The 21,696-nt window shown below is 36.5% G+C and overlaps 1 protein-coding gene across 5 annotated transcripts in view; it reads left to right on the top strand.

The window, feature by feature from the left end:
- Ssdp (Sequence-specific single-stranded DNA-binding protein) overlaps positions 1-21,696 on the top strand; it is a 226,706-nt gene that overhangs the window by 86,360 nt on the left and 118,650 nt on the right. For all 5 annotated transcript variants that reach the window (XM_065225969.1, XM_065225967.1, XM_065225970.1 and 2 more), the window contains exon 3: positions 11,340-11,850. In XM_065225969.1, coding sequence (XP_065082041.1) covers positions 11,795-11,850 — 56 coding nt within the window. In that variant the 5' untranslated portion in view covers positions 11,340-11,794. The remainder of the gene's footprint in view (positions 1-11,339; positions 11,851-21,696) is intronic.

Genomic DNA, 21,696 nt, shown 5'->3' with positions numbered 1-21,696 from the left:
TTGGTCACTATTTCCGTAATTTTAGTCACTAAAGTCACTACTATTATATCGCATCAGCACTACCAGCCCTGCGTTGGTTCAATGTATAATGTCAAAAAATGATCTAGGAAAATTTTCAAGCTCTCGACATTTGTTCAAAGGTCAGAAAATTGAATAATCTTTGACCCCCGGTAGCTTTAGTATTTGTCCAAGCATCGAGAAGAAAAATCATGTCGCAGTTTCTTGAGTTCTTTTTTAAGTCCATTAAATTGTGTAGTATTTTTTCCATACTAAAATTCCGGTAATACAAAAACAAAAATTACAGTTCCAGGTCTCCCTAAATCTCTTTTTTTTTCACGATCGAGATTTCAAGTCCTAGCCGCATTTAAATTTGTTTTATGTCCGTGATCATTCCATCTGAGAAATTTTTGCTCGTGTCATAATAATTTGTTGTGTTGGCAAAATCAGAAATCAATTGATGTTTTTCCGCTCTCATGCACTCGCAATATCACGCGTGATATTGGAACAAAATATCATGCTTGATATTGATTTTACAAGCTCCTTTGATATTGCGAGACTATTCACAACGTGCAAAAATCAAGCTGAGAGTTGACTCAACACAAAAATGATTCCATTGCACATCGTTTTTTTAGAAAGAGAAAGCAAAGTTTGCTATCTCTTTTTAATCTTCACCGATGGCAGACGCGAAGGGTCTGCTGCAAGTCGTTATGGAAGTTTCGATTGCATGCGAGATCTTGGGCGTTGGTGAGATTTTATTTTTTGATATTTTCCCAACACTGCGTGGGACTACGTCTGTGATTTCTATATGGGGGAACACTTTGTGAAAACCAAAAATTGAACATGGAACAAAATTATGAAAGATTTTGAACGTTAATAACTCAGCTGCCCCTGAACCAATTTCAATAATTTTATCACCAATCGATCATAAATATTTCTACGCAAATTTAAGACTTCATCATTTTTCAATATGTCACTATTGAAAATTGAGAGTATAAACAGAGAGAACCCAGTTCAAATTACTGTTCCTACACAAAACACAAGCTCCTGCTGCAGTTAACAAATAAGATTAATTATATAAGACCAGTTAGTCCTACGTCACCATTGCGTACAAACCCATAGGGCTGTCCTTTGTCGTTTTTTCTTAAACTGCGATCTAGAAAAGTTGTATAGATCCTAGAGTTATGATTCTTTTCCTATGTTTCAGGTGTTACAGGAGATTCTATTCTTGGGAGGAATAAGCAAAGTAAATAGACGACCAGTTCGTTATAGCGACTACAGAGAAGGATCATCGCTAACTTAGTTCTATGTACATTTTAGACTGCAATTCAATGCATCGCTTCTTAAATATCCTAGATCTTCAAAAATTGCTGTCCTAAAATTGAAAAACAATCTAAAATCGGTAATTTGAACATTTTTCTCTGTGCCTCAATTTCGCGATCTAATAACGGCCCGTATTACCGATGTCACTTCACGGTGAAGTGACAACTTATCACTCGCGGTGAAGTGATTCCCATTTGATTTACACGGCAATCACTTCACCTTGAGTGACAACTGGTCACTTCACTTCGTTTTCACCGTGAAGTGACACCCGTAATAAGGGCCAACAAATTCGTGATATGCAGAGTGAGAAAATGGAGGTTAGAATTGGAACGTGCTCTTGCTTATTCAATTCATACTTATTTTTCTATAACAAATTTATGTGATCCTTAAATCATTTGTTTTATTTTAAAAAAGCACGAGAAATACCGGAATAACGGATGATTGGAACCATATCTTTCCGATCAATGAATGCCACTATTGGTCACTTTTTTATTGTTTAAAAGACACTATTTGGTCACTATTTTCGTAATTTTACTAAAAACACTACTATTACATCACATACCCACTACCAGCCCTGCAATACGCTCATTTAACGATAAAAACATGAGCAGGGCAATAAACCTGAGTAGCAGCTACTGACCCCGATAAAGAGTTCACCTAATTTTGCGAATTCCAGCATCAACAATTTTGAATAAAAGTTACGCATAATTTAAAAAATCTCAACAAATTTTAGTAAAATCACCATAACATATATCCATTTTTGTCGTGGAATTTTATTATAATTTCTAAGAACTTCATTTTTCAGTACGTTCACTTTTGACTGATATGGGTGGATCCTACTCAAATTTGGGTAGTTTTAAAATATATCGTAAAGCATTTTCAAATGTTTGGCCCTGAGATATTTTGATATTTTTTCTATCGAAAATTAGTTCTTTCAACCTTTTGCCATACAACCAGTATGTATTGGCTTATAAAACCTGATAACTTCACATTCAGGAGTCACAACCAGCGATTTTATGAGCGCTGTGTAATCGCTCAACGTAAGCGCATAGCTATTGTGACTCTCTGAAAACACATACTTTGCAACCTTTTCTTGTAACTTACAAGTAAACTGAATCATAATAATATCTTATATTTTCATAATTTCAGCTTGATTTATACTTTGCGAAATGGCTAAGAGTAATGAGCAAAATAACTCTACAAATAAAAGCCTTTTTTTTGACCCACCGCTATCCCCCACACCAAAGAGCTCAAGTGAGCCACCTGGTAGTGGACGCAACTATCTCAGCTCAGTCTGTGCAGCAAACTAAGGAACTAATGAAGCTAATAATGAGCTGAGAAAAAAAAACAAATAATAATAAAAAAATGAGGTTGATATTTATCATATAGTATAGGTGTGATGTCCCAGTGGAAACGAATTTCCTTTAAAGGGACCCACTTGTATACAAAGTATTAATTCAAAAATTTACAATTATTTTAAACGAGGAACAATTATTGCTTGTGGTAGGTAATACAAGATGAACTCATCCAAGAATGTCGTGTAGATTATCTTTTAAATATTTTTTTAATTTGATTCTAAAAACACCGCGGTTGTTAATTTGTTTTAACTCTCGAGGCAAACGGTTGTATATCTTTGGACCTATAATCGAAATCCTTTTCTGACCAAACATTGTGTGAGCTCTTGACAGTTGTAAATTGTTAGCATTTCTAGTAGGGTAACTATGAGCAGCAAGAGGTAATTGAATAGAATGATGAAAATTATCGTTATGTAGGGTGTCGTAAACAAAAATAATAGTTTGTAATTCGCAAAGGCCATTAATCGGAAGAATATTATGAGAGCTGTCGGAATAAAGCTGCAACGAAGGGAACAAAACTGGTTTTTTGAATATAGTTTTCACGCATCTATTTTGAAGGGTTTGTAGTTTTCTTAGATAAGATTTACATGCCCGACCCCAGGCTATAATAAGATAATTTAGGCAGGAATGAATATGAGCAAAATAAAACTTTAAGAGAGTACTGCGAGATACAAAATAGCTTACTCTGCGCATTATTCCACAAAGCGATGAAATTTTCTTCTCAACATATTTTATGTGGTCAACCCAACAAAGTGTTGTGTCCAAGATCAAACCTAAATATTTAAATGATCTGACTTCTTCGATTGTACATAAATTCAATGTTACGTTGCCGTGCTGTGGTACAGACTTCCTAGGGGAACGAAAAAACATACATTTAGTTTTTGAAGCATTCAGGGAAAGCAGGTTAGTTGCGAAGTATTTTGATAACGCCTGTAAATCTTGATTCATATCACGAACTATAAGCTCTACATCAGTTTGCGGATAGAAAACAGCAGTATCGTCTGCAAATAAGCGTCGAACCCCTTTCAATTGAAGTCTGGACAAATCATTTACGTACAAAAGAAACAGTAATGGGCCTATATTACTCCCTTATGGCACGCCCACTCCAATCGGCTTTAAAGAACTTTTAGATGTACCTACAGAAACATACTGTTTCCTTCCTGACAAATAGTCACGTATCAGATCGTTTGCAACTCCTCTGATTCCATACCTTTCAAGTTTTTCCAAGAGAATGGAGTGGTTTAGCGTATCAAATGCTTTACGCAAATCTAAGAAGAGAGCTCCAACTATTTTCTTTGAATCAATACCGGCGGCGGCGTGATACGTTATTTTCTGCCGGCGGCGGCGGTGTGGCGGCGTCAAGCCGTTTGCTTCCGGCGGCGGCGGCGTGGCGGCGTGGCGGCGTGGGTCGGCGTGAGTTTATTTTTAACGATTTAGAAAAAAAAAAACTTTTCAAACCAATCGCACATGTACAAAAAAATTTCAGATTACTCAAAATCGCTAAAACGTAGGTCACTCATAGTTAGAATAAACTTTGCGACACTTTCCCGCGGAAAACTTCTTGAATATAGGGAAAATTTAAGAAAATTGTACACAGATTAGAAGTTCACTAGTGGACAGACTAAAACCATATTCAGTTTTCCTCATATCCGAGAAGGTTTCCTCGGAAAATTGACTCATTCTATGAGTGACTTACGTTTTCGCAAATTTGAGTAACCGGTACTCAAATATGAGTAGCTCTTACTTAATTTTGAGTCGTTCTCAATTTTGAGACACTCTCAATGTATGTCAAGTGTTAATTAAAATTGCAGGGGGTGGAGTCGTATGGCAAAGTGTTACAACCCTTTTATTAAGAATAAGAAAAGAATGTTATGTAGAGGTGGATTGTATTGAAAAGCAATCTGTTGCATTACGTAACAATTTAATGGGCCCTAGGATTTTTTTTTTTCATTTATTGAGCATTACACGTTATTAATATGTTCATAGCGATAAATGATGGGTTTTTATTACTCTGATACATATTTGAATGTGCGCGCATTGTAGTCATATAACTTTTTGTTTTTGAAAATGATGTCTTTCGGATATACGTAGAATTCCACACAACTTGGCCTGTAAGAGATTAAAAAAAAAAGGTCAAATTTCAGCGTGTTGTTAATAATAGTCCCTTATTCACCTTTATAAATCCGATCCACGTCAGTAAGCCAGTGTTTATTGCAATTAAAACTCTATTTTTGCAAATGCTGTAATTGTCATGAATTAAGATTGTTGATTTTGGATTTCGGAATTTACACGGTACCTTCGATTTAGTTGCTCCTTCATCCCCAGCTTCATATGTGTGATGATAAGCACGTCCTCATTTTTTTCATTGATACAAGCTTCAATCCCAGATCGCAAGAGCATGGCAATGTAAACTGTTGCATTCTTTTCAACAGCCAACAGGGTTACTATTATCTTTAAACCAAAACGAAATTTTACTACAATATGTTCACCACCACCATGTCACCATGTCTCAGAAACAGACTAGAATAAAATCACATTGGAACTAAAATGAAACTTTTCACACTAGACGTTCGCTACGTGATCGACTTTTAACTGGCACGTTTTTAACTTGTCTGCTAACTGAGACAATTTTTCAGTTAAAGTACATTTTCTGCCAAAATGATGCAATTTCAAAATTTCAAGATTAACTGGAAGAACACTGATGCTTTTTAAATGCATTTATATTAGTGAATTCCGTTCGCTAGGTGAAAATCAAACATTATTTTCTCAGCTATCGTCTAGTGTATCAGTAAACAAACATCTGATCTTCAATGCACTGGTTGGATATTGATTTTCAAACCCTATATGGTCACCAATCGGTCAGATGGAACTTGCTAGTAGGCTTAGTTGCTCGAGATATAGCAACAATAGTTTACAATTCTAGATAGAGCTGGAATTAGGGCGTAACAGCCTTTGTAAACAATGACTTCTCTCGATGATTTCTAGGAACTCAAAGCACGCTCACGCAAATCAACATAACCATCGGGTAGAGGAAGTCTTCCTATATCCGATGGTGATGTTTATTTGTGTTGACGAGCCTTAACTTTCTATAAATAATCGAATGAAGTCATTGTTTACAAAAGCTTTTACGCCTTAATTCCAGCTCCATCTAGAATTATAGTTTCAGAACCACGACTTTAAAAAAAAAACTCATTTCAAACGGCTCAATAAAGCTTCATAAGTTTTCAACTAGCGCCCACTCATGTGCTGTGAATATGAGATCGTGTTATTAAGACGGTTCAATAAAGCATTCACGCCAGCTCTATTCAGTTCGAGACTTACTATCATCTTAAGTAATTAATGCCAACGTGTTACGCTGATTGTTTTAAGTGTTTGGGCTTATTTAAATTCACCGTCAAATTGAACATTGATATTCGTTTCACACAAACTCGTAAGTTGACCATCTAGCTCCTCCTCTATTATAGATAACTGTTGCTATATGTTGCTCATCCATATCAAGTCAATCTCCAGATTCTTCGATATCGGTTAATATTTGTCTGATTATTTTTTTCCATTTCGATGTTTTTTCCTCTCGAAGATCAATCGACAGAATATTCAAAGGAATTTTATTTAAATTCAAATTCAACATCGTGGAAGTTGTCGTGAATGGGAAACAAAACGTCAAAAATAAAATGCGTAACTGAGACGAGATCGATGTGCAGGATCTATAGGTTAGGCAGAAGGAAACTTTAGTCGACTGTTTCATTCATCCAGGGTTCTCGTCGGATCGATAGAAAGAAAGAGTCGGCTATTTTCCTTCTGTCTCACCTATAGATCTCACCGGTCTTGCTCATGGAGACGAAACCAATGAACTGAGATGTTTGACGTTTGATCAGCGCACCAAAACACTATCTCGAACAAGTACGAGCAGTAGGACAAATAATGATTTGTCCAAGGGGTAGGTCACTCGACATACCAATCTTGGGTCATCTTTTTTTTTAGTGCGCCGCAGGTGTGCCGATTGTGCCGGTCATAGAGCAAGCTGCGATTTTTTGTAAAATACCCATCCCGGCAACCCGTTATTTCTGGCACCTGGAATGTTTTGGTTTGAATTCGCAAGGATAAATTGGTATAGCGGCATTTTGGATTTAAATCTCTTAGTGAACCAAGAAGTGAACTGCTGGTCTGAGTTCCTCAGGTATATCTCATTAGAGGATGTTCCTGAATATACAACCAAACAGCACGTAATGTTTTGAACAACTTCAGTGACCAGTAGTTCTTTCATTTTATTTACAATAATGAAATGCCTACGAGATTGTGCCAAAGGTGTGATGTGCTCAAGTTATGCCGAGTCTAATTATGGCACAATTTGCTTAGTGACTTACCCCTTGGATTCATCCCTGTGTGCTAGATAGAGAAAGTGCGAACAAACGTCAAAAAACTAAATGACGCTAAATCGCTGCCTCATACAGGCTTGTTAGAGGTTACTCAAACATGAGTCAGGCGTATTCATTTTCAGAACTTCTTTTTTAACGTCAAAGCATGAGTAGTTGAGATTTTTGAATATGAGTAACATTGACACAACAATATTTAAATAAATAAATAAAGGTGGATCTCAATTTTGAGTTTTCAGCCCATTTGTTGACCCAAACAAATCCGAGTTTTCAGGAATTGTGAGCAGGCCTGAAAAATCTTATTACAGCTAATCCGCTACTTTTCAAAACTATGCAACTATGAGAATAATAATATTTTTTATGTAGGATGCAAGAAGAGGAGGTAAAGTTTGTTTAGGACACATAAAACCTGTCAATTTTACATTCAGAGGGTCACAATTATTTTAGCTGTAATGAAATATTTCAATGAGTGAGTACTCTTCGTTATAACTAATAGCTAATTGCGACACTCTGGAATTGAAATTGACAGGTTTTTTGTGCCATACACAAACTTTACCTCCTCTTCTTGTATCTTACATATAAAAATATTATTACAATATATCATATCTTTATAATTATTAAAAGTAGCATTTTAGCTGTAATGAATTTTTTTAGTCCTGAAAAATACGAAGTTTGCCTTTCCGTCGTAGAAGAAAATTTGAAAATTTCGAAAGAAATCATTCGAAAATGGTGCAAATAGCAGCCGGCGTGGTAATTGCGTGAATTGTAATTGTTTTGCAATCTGTTTTATTTTAAATATGAATGCTTTTCAGTTTTAAGTTTAATAATGCTAAAGAAAAAAAATAAAGAAAAGAAACGAAATATATGCCCATTTTCGCCGTTTTACTCCAAATTTGGTTCTGACTATGTTACTAAATTTAGAGTAGATTCGGTTTCAATGAAATTCAGTGGTTTTTCACTCAGTTTTTAGTAGCCATGATCGAGCGTTCTAATTTCAACGCGTTAAAGATGCATTTTACCGAAAAGGTGTTGCGGATTTCTCATCGGCGTGACATAAATTTATTCGGCGGCGTGAACGATTTTTCTGCGGCGGCGCGCCGGCTCAATTTCATCGGCGGCGGCGGTGTATGAAAATCGTCGGCGGCGGCGGCGTGGCGCGGCGGCGCACAGGTCTAATTGTAAGCTATATAATACTTCATGTTTATTTAGAAAAGGCATGAATCTATTGAGAAGTATTTTTTCCAAAATTTTATTTAAACTTGATAACGTTGAAATTGGACGATAATTGCATGGATCGCTTGAGTCCCCGGATTTAAAAATAGGAACTACCCTAGCAACTTTCAAACAAACTGGATAATAACCTGTTTCCAGCATTTTATTGAAGGCTTCCGCCAATATTCGCGAAAAAGTAACAGAGTTATTTTTGATAATATCCGCTGAAATGCAGCTTTTATTTCGCTCCAAATTGTTAATTAATAAAGTAACTTCGTTCGCAGAAGCTGGATGCATGAAAATTGAATCAGAAACACGTTGTAAGCTCGAAAGAGGGTTCACTGTAGGATCAACGTGAATGATCCAGCTAATGTTTCACCTATACTGGAGAAATAATTGTTGAATACTTCACAAATTTCTTGGTTATCGTTGATCTTCACACCATTATCAACAAGCGCAATCGATTCAGTTTTGACAGATTTGCCAAAAATATGGTTTATGTTTTTCAACATTTTTGCGTGAGGGGTATTATTCAGGAGATTGTCATAGTATAACTTTTTAGTTATTTTTTTTAAAGAGCTAACTTTATTGGACACGTGTTTAAGAAGATCTTGAAGGTGTTGATCATTAGGATTCCTCTTCACTCGTTTATTGTAGTTATTTTTAATTCTGACCACAAATTGGAACTCATCCATGGACAATAATTCCCTTTGGTATTAACTTGCTTAGTTATGATTTTCGAGTGTTTAGTTAGCAGCGAATTATAAGTTGATATAATGTTGGTAAAGCACAAATCAGCATCCTGAACTGTCCCAACATTATTTAGGAAATTGCTGAATTCCATGTCAAGCTTACCAAGGTCAATGACAGTTTTAGTAAGTGTGACTTTTTCCCTCTCATCATGTAATTTGAAGGACAGTATAAGCATACAGTGGTCACTTACATCAGTAAATATGGTATCATTCCTTGATCGTGGAATGTCATCAGCTCTACAAATAACATGATCAAGAATGTTCGAGCTTATAGGCCTGGATGGAAAGGTGTTCATACATACAAAGCCGAATGATTCCAAAAGTGATTTGTACCTCACGACCACATTGTTATTTTGATAATTAACGGGTATATTGACGCCACTAACAAGAAAACAAGAACGATTATTATTAGACGAATCAAGTATATTCTCTAAAATGTTTAAAAAAATATTTATTTCGAACGATGGAGGACGATAAAAACCATGAATATTATAATTCTGTCCACTTAAGCCAAGCTCAACATTTATATGGTGAAAGCCGTCAACATGAACATTGCGTAGAACGGTAAAGGATATGCCACTTCTGATGAACATTGCCAATCCTCCATTTGAGTTGTCCCTGCATGAGAAAATGGAAATGTATCCAGGAATATTATCCGGTTTGGAGTGCTCATTTACCTTCACTAATATAATGCCGTCTCTGCCCGCCCAAACGTATTTCAGGTTAATTTTTTCTTGTATTTCACGCATTTCTTGCAACAGTTCAAGAGAAAGCGGAGTCAGCTCATCCCGGACAGCAACATTCGTTGATTTCCCATTGAAGATCAACGATCGGTCAATGGATGATGATGGAAGTTGCCCATACTCTCTTTTTTTCGAAAAGAATACCTCCTTCACAGATTTATCTTTGAAAACAATTCTAATTGGAACCAGTTTGTTTGCAGAAGTGTTTGAGGTATATACCCGAGAGGCTGATAAAAGAGCACCAGAAGGGAGATCAACACCAATACATTGAGCCAACTTAGAAACCAATTCAGGGACATTTTCGTTAGCTTGTACTGGAAGACCAAGAATAACCGCATTATTGGAGATAGAGTCCTTGTTAGCCTTATCCGCTTTCACTTCCAGTTTGTGAACAAACTCTGTCAAAGACCACTGAGATTTTTTTAGCTCGTCTACTTCAGTTTTCAAGCGTTCATTATCTGACTTTAAATCTTGAACATCGGTCACTATACCATCAAATTTGGACGAGAGAAATTGTTGCGAATCTTCTATTGCGTTGACGATCGTATTTACCTCAGCTCTTACAACCTGTAGTTGAGCAGACACAACATTGGTCACAGTGTTTTTTTTTATCTCAGTACTAAGCTCGGCAATCAATGCGGTACGAGCATTTTGCATTTCAACAATTTTTTTGTAGATTTCAGAACATTTGGAGGAGCAAAAGTACATGTTTTCTTTGACTTTGCGAATAGCATTTCGAATGATATTGCGTAGATTTCAGAACATTTGGAGGAGCAAAAGTACATGTTTTCTTTGACTTTGCGAATAGCATTTCGAATGATATTGCGGCATTTGAAATGCGCACTTGAGAAGCAATACAGACACGTTACGAGTTTGCTAGGATCACTTTCTTTTTTTTTACATTCAACGCAATAAACAACATCACTTTGATCTTCCGACATTCTTGAAGATGAGTACTGTAAACAAATTATAAACAAATTATTTTTTTTTGAATGGGATCCACTACAACGAACAAACTACAATAGGCTATAAACGAACATATAGAGTGTATATCGAATGTAAGAGACTGGCACAATACACTGAAAAAGTAATAACCAAAAGCAAAGCTTTTCCAATTCAACAATCGACTGTGGAAGAGTATTCGTAACTACGGCAGGCATACAACAAATGGTGGTGTCTTAGATCCGACTATTAATTTGACTGATAAGGATCCCACGACCTACTGGCTACCAGAGGTGTCAGTTTCACTTCCGATTTTTTTCTATCTATTTATTAGCTACCAGAAACAGCGCTGCCAGATTTAGTTTTCAGTCAATTCAAAATCTGATTGAAGCCAATTGTCTTTTTTTAAATCACTTCATCACTTATCACCGTGATCTAGTGCAACTAAACAAATGATTCCCTTTCTCCATTACATCTCCCGAACCCGAAAGCACATGTCGTAACAGTTTCTCCAGAATTGCTTAAAAAAAAAGTACCAACTGATTGCGATAAGAGTCCGCGGTCGAACGTAATGGAAGAGTTATGTTCACCGCTTGTGTATTTATTTTCGGTCTAAAATTTCCCCTTTATCTTCAATTACAGCCGAACCGGACCGTCACCGTCTTCTTCGTCATCGGAAGTGAACACAGCAAACAACAAACAGTGAAGCAACTGCTGCGGCGTCTTGCGGAGTGTAGTACTACATACCCTTGAATATTTGTTCTGGAAGTTGGATAAGAAAATACAACAACAACAACAACTCGGCATCGGAATCGGAATCGGGAGTTGTTTGTGGCGTTTCGATAAGAGGAAATTTTTACTGTCGCGAGTGTCACATTTTGTTAGTGTGTGAAGTGTGTCGTATGAATATCGTGCACCCACGAATGTTTGTGTTGTGTGGCAGTAACCAGTTGAGAAGATTCAAGAATCAGGAGTGCAGAGAGATCTGCTAGGAATTGCAGGCAGGCAGGCAGCCGAAGAAGAAACCCGCGTCGAGTTCGTCGTCGCGATCAGTAGATTTTGGATAAGCACGGGGAAGATATTTAAGTGTTATCAAAATGTATGCTAAAGGAAAAGGGACAGCGGTGCCATCGGATGCACAAGCTAGGGAAAAGTGAGTATCATATTCTTAATTTAAGTATTTGAACAGTCTGCTCATAAATCACCCTGCCCAAGTGAGAGGGGATTCGACCTTGAGCAAACACTGGTCATCAAGCATCGATTTCAGTTTCAAATTAAGATTGATTCCTGCGTCTTCGTTATCTACCTGTCGTAAAATCCCATCACTAGACACTAATCAGCATCCGGAACACCTTTCGCGCGCGCGCGCGCGCTCGTCTGGCTCACTATTTACGTGTGGGTTGTAAAACAGCGGATCGTTAAACCACGGAATAACGAGCGCGTTCGAATATAAGCAAACCACCACCATAAGGGCAGCCCGAAGACGGAGAGAAGAACGCACGTACCTACCTAACTACTAGCTAGTCGGGAAAAGACGCACAGCCGTTGACCGTGACCCCGAACGCTACAGAAAGCAAACAGTTTGTTGGCATTAGAACCCGGGGTAGGCATAATAGATTCCAGATCCGTGACGTTCTGTACTGCCTAGCGGGCTTGGACTAGAGATGAACCGTTCCGCGTCAAAAGGCCGTTTACCAAAATGTATATATGTAGCCATGTGAGCCACATTTTTGCCTCTTACCAACTCCTGCCAATAATGGTAGGCAGAGCAGAGGGTGAGGTATGTTTGCGTCGTAGTTACGCTCTGCTTGGAGTTGAGACCCGGCAGGTCATCCTAAGCCAAGAATGGGAGAGCTAGGAAACGGATAAATGGTGGAAGCCGGTTGGTGGTGATTAGAACGAAGACGCACATACGCGCAGGTCTCGTCACTATGGCTATAGACTGGGCTTGGGCTCAGGCACACCACCGGGAGGCTTCTTTTTTTAGTTTCTTATTTTTTGCGCTTTATCTTGAATGTAGCATCTGCTCCGGTCGGATGCATACATATGTAGCGGATGGCAAGATATGTGTGCTTTCCTCGATACCTACTGTACGTGGTGCTGGAATTTGGTAAAGCAAGAGAATATTGAACTTTGCTTTCAAATTTCAAACAATTACCACGAATGTTTAAATTTTTGGTTAAATTACCTTATAGATGGTTGACGAAACATTAAATTTGAATTTCCGAAACATATATTTAAATTTGCGTCAAATGTTGGGTAATGTACAAAGGTCTTCTTTAATTAACAATTATTTAGTAAAATCCTCTGCACGTAGGAATTATTTCTATATTTCGTGAGGACTCTATCCGCGTCGGTAAGCTAAAAAAAAAGTAAGAATTACGTGCTCTATATACATTTTTTCCAATCACGGAAACACCTCGTTTTCTTATGACGAAAATACGCATTTTCGTGCATAAAACGCAGGAAATTTTTGGTTTATTCAATAGATAATGAAAAAAGCGAAAATTGATTGGAGGAATTTCAGGGCTGGTAGCCATCACTGCTGTCAAAAGTAGTGATTTTAGTGACCATGTTGAAGAAATAAGTGACTAAATAGTGACTGTTAGTTTTAAAAATAGTGACTAAAAAGTGACCCTGAATTGAATTAAAAATAAATTTTATTGAAAACTGTTAGGAATTTCTGAGGAGCACAACTCCTGTGAACTTCAAAGGAAAATTCCAAGGGCATTCTGAGAATAATTTCATAAAGTGTGTGGGAGAAAAAAAATTCGGAGCATAAGTCCTTGGATTTTTTTGAAAATACTTAAAGAAGGATTACATTTAAATCTGAGAAAAACTCCAGGACATCTTCAAAGGAACTCGGAAAATAAATTCAGGAGAGTTTTCCAAACAAATTATTAGGAGACTTTCAATGTGAGTAAAATTCCAAGGGAAGGAGTGAGATTCAAAAGGAAATCTGTAATGAATTCAATGAATATTCTGATAATCTTTCCAAAGGGTGCCTTATTGTGGAGAATTTCAAGATAATTCCGCTAAAAACAAAAAAAAAATTTGAATTCGAAGGATAGCATCATCGAAATTTCCGTTGAATATGAAATGGACTATTCTGAGAATTTCCCAAATTTTTCCTATGAAGTTCCCGAAATGTTTCTGAATACCACTGTCCTTCTGTGAAGTTTTAGAAGTTTTTCTAAATTTCTGGAACTTTTGTGCTCCCGCAATTTTCATGGAATTAGAATGAAATAATTAGTATAGTTTTACAATTTTCACTTAAGTTCTCATGATTTTTCTGAAGTTCATGAAACTTCCATTAAACTATAGACACTGATTTAATACTTCTTCAATAGTTTAGACTTTCCCAGTATAATTAAAACTGCCTAAACGAATTTCTTTAAAGTTCGCTAAGTTGCCCTGAATTTATCAGTATTTTAAACAACCCACAACTTTACTGAAATTAATTGATTTGCCTTGAAGTTTGGACAATTTTCCTCAAGTATTCTAACCATTAAAAATGCTCAACTATTTTCCCTGAACTGTGCTTACCTGAAGTTCTCTAAATTTGTTTGTCCGGCAAATTTTCTGATATATATATATTATATATTTAAAATTCCCTGACGTTTTTAGATCAATCATAAGTCGCTGCAAATTTCCTTAAGTTAATGGGATTATTCTGAAGCTATTTGATCGTCCTTGAAGTACTCGGAACTTCGCTGAATATCATGAAACTATCTAAATTCTAAGCTCTCTGGATTTTCTTGAAGGTATCGCTGCTTGCTAAAATAGTTCTCGCATTTTTTTTAAATGAATGGAACTTCGTTGATATTCTCCAATCAATCTTAACTAAACTTTTGTATTTTTAAAAGTTCTTGATATTTCCATGATATAACACCCTTAAAATACTCTCTTTTTATCACGTCCCAGAAGTTCTATCGGAGTTTTGTTGAAGTTTCTGGAACTTCTTTAAGGTGTCAACCATTTTCTTTACATTATTTGAACTGCCCTTTGATTCTCTGATCTGTCCCTCAGAGACGAACCAGCCAACGTTGCAACGGCTGAAAGTCTCTATAATAAAGAAATCAATCAATCAATCTGATCTGTCTTGATGTTCTCGAAGCTTCCCAAGAATGTGTATCTTAATTTATTCAAATAAATTAGTTAGATTTTTGATTTTAATGATAATAGGAACCACCCTAGAATTCATTGTCATAAAAATGAGGGCATAACTATAAGGAACAACTTTGTAGAAGAGACTTTTAGTCTAAAGTTTCAATTTCAGGCTCAAAACATATCATTCCACCTAAATCTGCATTCTGGACCACTGTGCAATGATGTGACTCAGAATGCACGATTGTTGCCAGGTGCGTCTTTGTCTTTGACGAAAAACGAATGAGATTTTGACGAAGATTTTTTTGAGGATCAAGTCTGTCAATATCGCGCGAAAGTCTGTCAATAACAATGACAAATCTCAGCACTGCAATTGACTTCACTTTATTCAAAACCAAACTGGAAATGGATGTAATGTCGGCCTAAATGCCCCTAATTTGGGCCCATACATAAATTTAGCAATCGACTAAATTTTCAATAGCGACCAAAATATCCATCAGTACCGTCCCAATGACGCGTTCAACTAGATAAAATTGATAAATAGCTGATTTTTAGCGATGGGCCTAATCTTAGATCCATAGGCCAACATTAGAGCCATTTCCCCTACGTGCGGTGGATCGCCATCTGTTGACCGTTCTTGAGTTGTGGTAGAAGCAGTCTAAATTTTCAGTGTTGACTTTCGTTGGTTCTTGGTTCTCTTTTTAATCAGTGGTATGGGTTGAGGCGAAATCATTCCAACCGATGAGTGCCCGTATGGTTCTCGCCTTACTCCGACTCGGCTCGTGTACAGATCGATCACATCGTTCGCAGACAGTTTGTGTTTGACACATAATACCTGCCAATTTTGCTACATGAGAGTCGCAATAAGTGATTTTGTCCTCTCTCACCCACTCTTCGCGAAGAGGCGATCAGAAAATCGCAACTCTGGCAAAGCTAAATTTGCAGAAACTTTACAATCTTTTCTTGTTACGTAGGGGGAGGAGGGGCATAGTGAACAGGTGGGGCATAGTGAGCATCCCGCAGTTTGGCCCTGGATCTCTAGCTGCATGAAACAAATCAACTGGTAGTAGGTTCAATATCATTATGATATTGATCCTACCACCAATATTTTTTTTCCGAACGGCCGGAAGTCCAAGCTGGTGCACGGGATGCTCACTATGCCCCACCTTTTTACTATGCCCCTCTTACCCCTAAACATACAAAATAACATCATAATATCTTCTTATTCTATAATTTCATAAAACATGTTTTTAACCAAAATGAATGGGATATAGAATAACTATAAAGTTTTTCGATTTTATAGAGCTCTAATATGTTTCGCTGAAATTGCTACAATTTTTCTAATGATTTAAATAACAATAATTATGAAACATGTACTTTCACCAACATTTTTATCACAGTGCACCTACAAATGAAGCTATTTGTTCTACATCGTTGTCCTCTCGCCATCCCCGCCGACAACTATCTCATAATGGGCAAATCCAGCTCCAAGAAAATGTGCATTCTACCCCGAAAACTGTGTTGTATATACGCACAATTTGTATACTTACATCCTACTGTATACACACTAAGAACAAGATCAGCTATATAATTGCCCCCAACCACCCCCACCCCATCGTGTTTCGTCACAACCACATCCACCCAATCCCGCTACCCTCCCCCAGCCCCAGCTTCTAGATCCAATGACGACGACGATTGGGACTGGTTCCGCTTTCTACGAGCAATAATGACTGCAATGACGATGCTGATGATACCGTCGATGACAAGCGATGATAACGTTGTCGTTGTTGGTTGCCTTCATGCAATGGTTGTAGTTGTTGCCTTCGAGGTGCGCTTCGGTGATGGTCAAAAAATGTTTGATAAATACATCAGAGAAAAATGCAGAGGAAAATATTCCACACTTACACTACGGACCATTCGGTGAGACCTGCGGTGCGTGGGAGTTCCATGCTAATTGGATTGTTATTAAGGCATGGACGTGTGCTGCTACGCAGCTCGTTCCCCCTTGGATATCCGGTGGCAACGGAGAACAAACTTTTTTTTTGGGTAATATTTTCATGAATGAATTGAATTTTTGGTGAGGTTGAGTGCGCAGTGGTGATATATGGACGGTCTTGGACTTCTGGGGAGCAGAAAGATCAGTCATTCTTCAGGGCAGCGTACTGAATAATCTTATACGCATCCGTTGAAAGAAATGCTAAAGCGGCTGAAATAAAGCCACTCGTAATCGTCTGTTCTTTGGTTTTATGTAATCGAGCTTATATATCTGGTTCGTATCTAAGGCTCCAGCTCTACAGCACCGTCAAACGAGCAATGAGGTATAGCAGAATATAAATGGGAAGCAGGGAGGAGGGCAAAGATTGTCCTGTTCTAACTGACTGTCGTTGCCGAAAATGTCAAATGAACATAAGAGCAGACATAGTTGTTCCGTCGTTTGCTTTAAATAGAAAAAGATCTTGAAAGGAAAACTTTTAATGTTTTTCCAATTTATAGTTTTACATAAATTATGTAGCACCCCGGAAAAAAATAACCATACAATTACCATAAAATAAAATACAATTACATCCCAATCTATTCCCAACAATCGATCTTATTGTACGTATATTGTACAAGCAATTTGAACATATTGTTATTACAATAGATGTACAATACGTTCCATATAGTAAGAATTTCCAACAATATAACAACAATACAATTAATGGTGATTGGCTCAAGTTTGTTCGGGAAATAGTGATTTTTCGTATTGTTAAGATACATAACATATCCCATTTACTATAGATTCTATTGTGGAAACAACACATTCTATTGTTATTTTATCGTTGTGGAGAATACGATTTATTGTAAATACAATAAACTCTATTGTATGGTTACAATACATTTCATTGTACCTCCATGGTTCTTTTTTTTACGGGACATTATAAAAATAGGATACGACACTGAAACTGCCAGTTAGCGAAGATTAGTTGTTTTCCAATTAGAGCTTTAATTTCTCAGGGGTTCCCGGGACAGGGCTGGTAGCGAGTCACTTTTTAGTGACTTAGTCACTTTTTTCAAGCCAGTCACTAAAAAGTCTCTTATTTTAAGGCCAAGTCACTAAAGTCACTGTAGTCAGCCACTATTTTCAACTTTTTTAGCGTGAATTTATTTCTAGATTGATCATTCTTTGCTTTAGGCGTTTAATCGTTTTTCTCTATCTACAGGGTGTCTATTCATTTTTCTAAATAAAATTAGTTGACTTTTCCAGGTTTTCCCAGTATTTAAACGGATAAATTCCAGGTTTATAATAAAGCTAAATTTTTAAATGCGTTAAAAATGTTGAATGTTGATGTTTATCACTTACTTAATTTCTCACTTAATAAAGTTATAAAAAACTTACCCAATTTGAGTTATTCCAAGATCTAAAATTATTCAATATCTTGAAGTTTTGTATTCCATGTACAAGTTCAAGATATTGAAAATTTTTAAAGTGCAAGAATCAAGCAAAAAAAAATATATATGATTTATTTCAAGTTCGTAGGAACTTTGGCGAAGTAGTGAGTAATGGAAACAAAAAACTGCGGGAACTTAAGGGAAGTTAATACGATAAAAATATGGGAAACTTACTGGAAGCTTTAAGAACCGCAAAGCGGTTCTTTTAACATCCGAAAATTTTCGGCAACTTTTATGAAGTTCCTAGAATTTCAGAGAACTTCACAGGTGTCAAGCGAACTTGAGAAATATATAAAACATGAGGGGTATTGTGCATTTTTTTAAGAATTCCATTTATTTCCGAGCAGCAGAACCGAGATCTTCAATAGAATTGAAAGTTTTAGGGAAGCTTCGAGAACATCAAGACAGATTATAGAATCAAAGGGCAGTTCAAACAATTTCAAGGAAATTGTAGAAACCTTATAGAAGTTGCGAGAAACTCAGGGCATTCAGAAGCGTCAGGGAATTATGCAGCGGCGTTTCCTTAACCACAATCTACCAGTGCACCAACTATCAAAACATAAACAATTATCAAAATATTGCTAACAATGGATAGATATTGAGTAAACTAGAAGATTAAATGTATTTTTCAACCGATTCGAGTATGAATATGGCATTAAATCTGGTATTGAAAGTTGGTGCACAGGTAAAAAGTGAGGTTACGCGACGCCACTGGAATTATGAATATATATCAAACAAATTGCCGGATTATTGAACATATTAAGAGAACTTCAGGTAACCACTGATAAGTTTAGGGAAGATTAGGGACCGTTTATAATTGTTATAATACTTAAGGGAAATTGTCGAAACTTCAAGGCAAATAATTGAATTCCAGTAAAGTTGTGGGTTTTTAAAAAAATACTGAAAGTTCAGGGCAGTCTAGAGAACTTTAAGGAAATTCAATAATCGTTTAGGCAGTTTAAATACCACCAGGGAAGTCTAAACTATTGAAGAAGTTTTAAATAAGTGTCGATAATTTAAGGGAAGTGAACTTCTAGAAAAAAATCTTGAGAACTTCAATGAAAATCATAGAACTATATTAATGATCTCGTTCTAATTCCATGAAAATTGCGGTACCACAAAAGTTCCAGAAATTTAGAAAAACTTCGAAAACTTCACAGAAGGACTGTGGTCTTCACAGTCATTTCGAGAACTTTATAGAAATCTATGGAGCTTAAGGAGAGATCCGCGAACTTCAGTATTTTTTATGAACATTTGGGAGGCCAGTTAATTTAGTTTCAGAAAATTAGTGGGAAGTTTAAAGCAGTTCCCAGATTTTCAGATAACTTCAGAGACGTTAAAAAGATAATTGAGGTCTTCGCATACGTTCAGAAGCTCACTGAAGCTTAAACATGTTTAGGGCGGTTCAATTAAATTCAGCGCAACACAACAAGATTCATGAGAACTGCTAAAACTTTAGAGAAGTTTTGAGAATTTCAGAAAAGATCAAAGAACCTCAGAGCAGTTCCGTTAACATTAGAGAAATCACATGAATTTTAAAGAAGTTTAGAGAACTTCAGCGAATTGTTAAACGTTTAGAGGAGATCCATGATCATTGAAAAAAATTAGGAAACTTTAGGAAGTCCTAAAAAGTTCGGGGAAGTTTAAGAATTTGATGAGAAGTATTGTAAGTCTCAGGCTAGTTTCTCAAACTACAAAAGAATTTCAAGGCAGTTTCATTTACTTCAAGAAAAAATTGGGAACTTTCAAGTATGTAGTTCTGAAAACTTCAGAATAGTCCATTCCATATTCTACGGAGATTTCCATTGAAATATTCCTCAAAATGTTCGTGAAGCTATCCTCCGAATTCAATTTTCTTTTAGTTTTCATTAGAATTTTCCACAATAAGAAACCCTTTCGAAAGATTCTCCGAATATTCATTGCATTCATTTCAGATTTCATTTTCAATCTCACTCCTTCCCTTGGAATTCTACTCACATTGAAAGTCTCCTAAGAATTCATTGTCTTTTCTTAACAAATTACTTAGATTTCTTCTCATAATTTGTTTGGAAAACTCTCCTGAATTCATTTTTCGAATTCCTTTGAAGATGTTCTGGAGTTATTTTCAGATTTAATTGTAATCCTCCTTTAGTATTTTCAAAAAAATCCAAGGACTTATGCTCCGGATTCGTTTTCTCCCACAAACTTTATGAAATTATGCTCAGAATCCCTTGGAATTTTCCTCTGAAGCTCCTCAGAAATTCCTAAGAGTTTTCATTAAAATTTACTTTTAGGTCACTTTTTAGTCACTATTTTTACAACAATAGGTCACTATTTGGTCACTTGTTTCATCAAAATGGTCACTAAAATCACTATATTTAACAGCAGCGATTGCTACCAGCCCTGCCGGGATGTAAATGAAGCCTTGTAAAATATCCAGAGGACTTATTGAAATCTTCGATCAGCTGGAGATGTTCCAAATACTTCCTGACAGACCTACCATCTTGAGGGACCCAATAAATTTTTGACAACTTTAAGATCTTCCGATCTTCCTGATCAACCTGAATTCACTAATAGCTGATCAACCAGCAATCTTGAGAGACTATCTGGAGACGGCATTTGAATGTTATGAACAGTTGAATATCTTAAGAATAATAATTTATCAACACACCAAAAAATTATGAATTATATGGATATTTAACATGCGAAAATTGAAACATGTAAACTTCCTTTTTACGTAAACTAGCAACTTGCAAGAAATATTGCTTACAAAGATGGATGGTTGCATACAATATTTAGAATATTTCATGAAATGACTCATAAATATACACGATATGCAATGTGAATTTGTATGGTATGTGACGCTCCATTTATGTGCATCATAGTGACAGAAATTTACACTTTTTTTTAACTGTGAACCTAAAGACTTGAAACATATCCAGAGGGCTTTAAATATCTGATCAGCTGTATATCCTTTAAATACTCTCTTATCAAACTTCCGTCTTGGAAGGATATCTGAAAGACGTCATTTTTTGGACAGTTGCAGATCTTCAGAATAGGGGAAATGTATGTAATGTCGGCCTAAGTGTCCCTAATTTGAGCCCATACACAAATTCAGCAACCGACTAAATTTTCAATAGCAACCAAAAATATCCATTAGTACCGTCCCAATGACGCGTTCATCTAGATAAAATTGATAAATAGCAGCTTTTTAGCGATGGGTCAAATCTTAGATCCATAGGCCAACATTAGAGCCATATCCCCTATTACTTAATCAACTTGAAAAGTCTTGAATAATATCCCGAGAACTATATATCTCATCGAAAATCAACAAAGTCATCCAACATTCTACGACGCTTCCTAAACTTCTACGAAGATTCTTGAACTTAAACTCCTTTCAATGAACTCAAAGCCTCTATGAAGATCCTTGAATACGTGGAATGCTCGACGAACTCCGGAGAGTTTTCGTTCTATGACGTTCCCA

Source organism: Ochlerotatus camptorhynchus, unplaced genomic scaffold (genome assembly GCF_037179485.1).
Source record: "Ochlerotatus camptorhynchus isolate MF236.1 unplaced genomic scaffold, CSIRO-AGI_Acam_v1.1 ptg000242l, whole genome shotgun sequence".
NCBI lineage: Eukaryota > Metazoa > Arthropoda > Insecta > Diptera > Culicidae > Ochlerotatus > Ochlerotatus camptorhynchus.
Note: the sequence above shows the minus strand (reverse complement) of the source record. Positions and strands in the feature narration are given on the sequence as shown.